This window comes from Mixia osmundae, assembly GCF_000708205.1.
Source record: "Mixia osmundae IAM 14324 unplaced genomic scaffold scaffold_21, whole genome shotgun sequence".
NCBI classification, from domain to species: domain Eukaryota; kingdom Fungi; phylum Basidiomycota; class Mixiomycetes; order Mixiales; family Mixiaceae; genus Mixia; species Mixia osmundae.
In genome coordinates, this window is record NW_014575543.1 from 1 (window position 1) to 5,342 (window position 5,342).

The window sequence follows — 5,342 nt, forward strand, 5'->3', positions numbered from 1 at the left end:
GCCCAAGCACTGCACCATGTCAGGTCCACATCGAGCGACGTTCTGCTATCCGTGATTTGAAGGTGGGCAACGTCGCTTTCAGGACACGATCGTCTCTCGAGAGCATTGTCGGCCGACGACGTCGGTGATGCGAGCGTCAGGACGCTTGCGCATGATACGATGGCGATGACTGTGGTAGCAAATAGCATCTTCGAAGTCGCTTCACTGTTTCTTTGGCCAGAACGAGAAGGTTACGGTCAGGGTTTCATCGCCCATCGCAATGGAGATGATCGTGCGATGGCAGGCGGAGAGTTACGGACGAAGTAGACTTCCATGGCGCAACGTCGAATAGCCGGTCGCCCCTCAGTGATTATGACAATAACATCGCATCTGAACGAGCAGCAATCGATCGTCGACGAGACACGATCGCGCGAGACCTGCAACTGCCAAATGTAACGAGCATGCTAGGGTTGCTTATAGTGCGATTGTACGACTCCGCCGAGCGTGAACGTATAACTGACCCCCGTGAGAGTTCCGTCAGGCTGGAAGACACGTAGATTGACAGCCTTGACCGCCCGACCCTTGAGGATGTAGGAGATCAGGAACCAGAACGGATGATTCGGCGCGCTTTCTCCCTGGACAGCATACGTCTCGAAAGTTTCCCCGCCGGGTAAAGGCGCTCCGCCGTCGTCGAACTTGAACGTCGTCTTGGGCGTCGATGCACCAAAGTTGTGGATCTGAAAGTCACCGGTTGGTCAATAGCATGTCCGAAGCGTTTGACATACATTGCCCAGCGGAGAAGGAGCCCAAGCACTGCACCATGTGATGTCCACATCCAGCGGTTTTCTACTGTCTGTGATACGAAGGTGGGCAACGTCGTTATAGGCACAGGGCGGGTTCTTGACGGCACGGATGTCCGACGACGTAGGTGCAGCGAGCGTCAATGCACACGATACGATCGCGATGGCTGTCGTAGCGAGAAGCATCTTTATCGATGGGTTGCGCAGAAGCAGGAGAGATACAGTCAGGAAGTGAGTGACCCGCTTCGCGACGGTGACGGTAACGCGTGGCAATCCAGTTTGCGACAGTGAAATTAGAGTAGTCAGAAGGCGTTACTAGTGCACATGATACAAGACTGTAGCAATCACTGACACTGTTCAGTGATTTTTCTATTGATTGCACAGCCAATGCTTGCGGACTACGCTGCCGCTCGAGAGCGTATAGTCAAAGTAAGGCGGCTTGCCATCGCGCGCAAAGGCGTGCATCTCAGCGAAGAAGATGCTCTGGGGCTCGAAGGTGTATTTGAGGAAGAAGTCAGAAGAAAGCAGAGTCGAGCAGCCGGGTAGGGTTGTTGCCCGGCGCCACATGGCAATCTCTTGGCGAGCGCGTTTGCTCGCTCGCGCTCAGCTATAGAATGGTGATCTGATCCACTCCAAGGTATCAATGCCGCTCAGCTATACAATGGTGATCTGATCCACCCTAAGACGCTCGTGGTCTTTTTTATTGCTGTTTGTACTACTAGAACCCGCAAGAAAAGTTTACTCAATGGCTACCGCTTCTGCCACGCGGGCGAAAACGGCAGAAGACCAAGAGACAAGACTGTCACGACAAGAGGCTGCGATGGCGACGGTCAGCGAGCAGCTGACTAGGCTCACAGATTTGGTGACGCAGCTTACAACGTCACCACCGGTGCCAAGCACTCAGGGGCCATCAGAGCAGCAGCAACGGACACCTTTGCCAGCGCCATCCGTCAAGCCCAATGTTGTGGTGGAGTCTAAGAGTAAGTCAGCTCCGTACAATCGCCGTCCCGCTGGGGTGCCAGGGTCGGTGCCCATGCCATTGTTGGCAAAAGTTGTCTCCTTTCAACTCGAATTTGGCGAACTTGTTCTACTCGCCGGCGCCAGCGCCAACAGAGGTTGTGCAAAGAAGAAGTCTGGCGGCGCTTTGGTGCCTCTTCAAGCTCTGATGGGAGCTATGTCGACTTACTTTGTGGCTATGGCGGATTTCTACCCTAAACACGCCCTGTCGATAATGAAAGGTCAAGCCGTGCTCGCCAATTGGCTCTGGGCGCTGCACGGAATGGGAGTGACCGATACGGCTCTGTCAGAATTCATTGAGCTCCAATTCGCAGGAAAACAGGCGAAAATGGCCACGGGAGCGATGGACACATGGCAAATCGAAGATCCCCTGTCGGCGCAAATTATTACAGCTAGGCTTGTGGCGGAACGATCAACGGCTCGTGGAGAGACAGCGAAGTCAATTGAGAGCGCGGAACTTCGGGACGACAGTCGAGCAGCTCCGCAGTTCGTCCGCCAATGTTTCGAAGAGCGCGACCGGGGACGATGCGGAAAGAGCAATTGCGCGTACCGCCATCAGCATAAAGACTGAAGGCAGGCAGGATCGCACGCTTGGCAACCCTGCCTCTTCAAGAAGCGTAGACCGCCTGACCGGATTCCGTCGGCACGGCATAATGCAGATCCCCGTTCAAACTACTTGCGACCCTACAGTCGCGCTGAATGAGTGGGTTCGAGCCTGAACTCGGACGCATTCGTTTACGTACCCGCGAGATTACCCGGAAGGTGGCACTTTGGTAGCAGTGATTCAGCAGATCGTCTAATATGGCGCAGCGATCGGGCATTGCGGTCCTCTGCCGTCAAAGTCAGAGAAGAATCATGCGAGCGCGATGAGGCAGAGCAAGTCTTTGGACAAGCAATTGAAGGCGCAAGCAAAGAAAGGACACCTCTCAAGGGTGCAGCAAGCGCACATGCTTGAAGGGTACAGATCCTCACCGTTGGGCGCGGTGACGAAAGAGGGATTAGATAAAGTCAGAATCGTTCACGATCTGTCCTTTCCGCATGATGGCACGAGCGTGACTGACGGCATTCCAGACGGAGAGGCGATTATGCAGTGTGCGGACTTTGGTTCTGCTGTTCAGGCCATCCGCGAGACTGGCAAGGGATGCTGGCTCATCAAGCTCGATCTGGAAGATGCGTATCATCAAGTGCCGGTCCGACTGGCGGACCGTCATCTGCTCGGGTTCGAGTGGCGGGGCGAGCAGTACATGTCAACGCGTTTGCCCTTCGAGCTGCGATCAGCGCCGTACGCGTTCAACTTGCTTGCTGAAGGACTCCATTGGATCCTAGAGCGCTGTGCGCTGCCAGCGGGAAGAAAGATTCGGCATTATCTGGACGACTTCCTGATTGTCTTGCCGCGTACGGTCAGCGAAGAGGAGGCGCGAGGCGTAGCGCACCGAGCGCTCCAAATTGGAGAGCAGCTCGGCTTGATGCTCAAGGCAGCCAAGCTGGAAGGGCCTACGCACGACTTGACCTTCCTCGGCCTGCGTATCAACACGATCACAGGTGTCGCGTTGGTCCCAGACGACAAATTGGCGAAGCTGCGGCGACTGACGTCTACATGGCAGAGACGGCAAGCAGCCACGCTCAAAGAAATTCAGGAATTGAGCGGTCACCTGCATTTCATCTGTCAGGTCGTGCCCCGCAGCCGAGCGTTCATTCGTCGTCTGGACGATTATGCGACGTCGTTCAAATCAAGTCATGCTAGAAGGCGAATACCGCGCGCGGTACGGCGAGATATTATCGTTCTGGTGGCATCTGGCGCCCACCTGGAATGGCCATACAATGATCGCGGATGATAGGGCACCGATCGCAGTAGCGACCGACGATAGTGGCGTCGGAGACATCGGAGCCGTATGTGACGAGCTCACTTTGTCGGAGCTGGCGCCCAAATCGATCATCAAGGAGGGCATCATGGCCCTCGAGATCTACGCAGTCGTGAGAGCGTTCAGGCTCTGGGGTGTGCGCTGGCGCGGTCAGCGTGTCATGGTTTACTGCGACAATCAAGCCGTAATAGCGGCGATCAAGTCCGGTTCGATCAAGGATGCAGCAGTCATGAGGCTGTTGCGCGAATGATCTATGCTCTAAAGGAGCCTGGGCATCTCAGCGGAGATCACTTGCATAGCGAGCGAAGATAATGCAGTGGCGGACGCGCTAAGTCGCCGCGTGCCGCAGAACGACTCAAGATCGAATTCGATCAGCCCCCGTGTGGCTACTTCGAGGAAAGACCGGGCTATTCGGAGCGAGCTGTCTAGCTCGAGTTGTCTTGGGTCCGACTCAAGAAAGACATACGCGACCGTCAAAAGGGGCTACGATCGGTCCATCCATTCTACCGATACATCAAACCGGACGAAGCCATTCTGCGCGCATGGTCCGGCAGACTGCTGTCGGGTTTGGGGCCTTCGGGTGCTCAACCCGCTGGCGCGGCTCAGAGCGACAGCATCGTGGCGGCTCAGGCCCCAAGCTCGGCGATTGCAAGCCCAAGCCATACGCTCCAAGACGGATCGGAAGTCACGGAATTACTTGCGGAAGACCGATTCATTCGTCGTTCAGCCTTAGGCGCCAACGGGGCAACAAACGTCATCCAAACTGCTACAAACTGTTTCGCTTACGCCTTGTCAGTTCTACGGCTTCGCCGCCTCGACTGCGAAGACTTCGTTTGCTTTCAACAACGCCGGCAGGACTCAGCCTGACAATCGCGACTACAATTCCTTCACAGTCAGAGGGTTCTGTCATCTGGCCGCTCATTCACCTTCTACCTGGCATACGTCTTCAACGGCCGCGCAATCGATCACGCTCTCCTCGCTTAACTCCAGAGAGATGATGTGTTACCTGAAGATGTGCGATATGTTCTCACGATCGGAGGTGCGGAACGACCTCACTGGAAACCGGCATAGTCAACTGCTTGCATGGCTTGTTTGGGCCTCGATGCATCTCGGATCCATTGCGCANCACACTCGTGCTATTGTTGTCTCCTTTGCATCGCTCGCATGCACAGCGCTCTCCGTTTTCAATAGCAGTACCGAAAGGTCACAGCCCACTTGCATTAAGGGGCGACAGATAGACACTTCACGACTTAGGGCGCTTCCAGTGCGGACGCACTGCTCCACCGAGCGTGAACGTGTAGTCGACTAGCGTAGGCGTTTTGTCCTGCTGGAACACGAGCAGGAAAACTGCCTCGACCGTTTGGCCTTGGAAGATGTACGTGAGCAGGTACGAGAAAGGCTTATTCGGCGCAGTCTCTCCTTTGATAGAGTATTCATCGAAAGGTTTGCCGTNGGGTANAGTCNTTCCAGCNTTNATAAACTTGAAGACAGTCTTGGGCGTTGAGGCAGCAAAGTTGACAAACTGCGAGTGAACGGTTATTCATTGGCACATGGGAAGATTCTGACGTACGTTGCCCTGCGGAGACGGAGCCCAAGCACTGCACCATGTCAGGTCCACATCGAGCGACGTTCTGCTATCCGTGATTTGAAGGTGGGCAACGTCGCTTTCAGGACACGATCGTCT

The 5,342-nt window shown here is 55.2% G+C and overlaps 4 protein-coding genes across 4 annotated transcripts; 2 read left to right on the plus strand and 2 right to left on the minus strand.

Annotated features, from left to right (window-relative positions):
- Window positions 1–443: 443 nt before the first annotated feature.
- L969DRAFT_55731 (uncharacterized protein) lies at window positions 444–965 on the minus strand (the record flags this gene model as incomplete). The annotated part of the gene is made up of 2 exons (XM_014709194.1): window positions 444–716; window positions 765–965. The coding sequence occupies 2 exons, from the start codon at window positions 963–965 to the stop codon at window positions 444–446; spliced, it is 474 nt and encodes a 157-aa protein (XP_014564680.1).
- Window positions 966–1,324: 359 nt separating this feature from the next.
- L969DRAFT_332413 (uncharacterized protein) lies at window positions 1,325–2,491 on the plus strand. Its single transcript, XM_014709195.1, has 2 exons — window positions 1,325–1,416; window positions 1,464–2,491. Exon 2 carries the CDS (start codon window positions 1,525–1,527, stop codon window positions 2,365–2,367), a length of 843 nt encoding a protein of 280 aa, XP_014564681.1. The 5' UTR covers window positions 1,325–1,416; window positions 1,464–1,524; the 3' UTR covers window positions 2,368–2,491.
- On the minus strand, window positions 2,405–2,617 carry L969DRAFT_55728 (uncharacterized protein; the record flags this gene model as incomplete). The annotated part of the gene is made up of 1 exon (XM_014709196.1): window positions 2,405–2,617. One exon carries the CDS (start codon window positions 2,615–2,617, stop codon window positions 2,405–2,407), a length of 213 nt encoding a protein of 70 aa, XP_014564682.1.
- A 916-nt stretch (window positions 2,618–3,533) lies between these two features.
- Window positions 3,534–3,908, plus strand: L969DRAFT_20606 (uncharacterized protein; the record flags this gene model as incomplete). Its single annotated transcript, XM_014709197.1, has 1 exon — window positions 3,534–3,908. The coding sequence occupies one exon, from the start codon at window positions 3,534–3,536 to the stop codon at window positions 3,906–3,908; it is 375 nt and encodes a 124-aa protein (XP_014564683.1).
- Window positions 3,909–5,342: the final 1,434 nt, after the last annotated feature.

Coding starts and splice junctions, on each gene's coding strand:
- L969DRAFT_332413 (XM_014709195.1), top strand. CDS start 1,525: ATGGCTACCGCTTCTGCCACGCGGGCGAAAACGGCAGAAGACCAAGAG.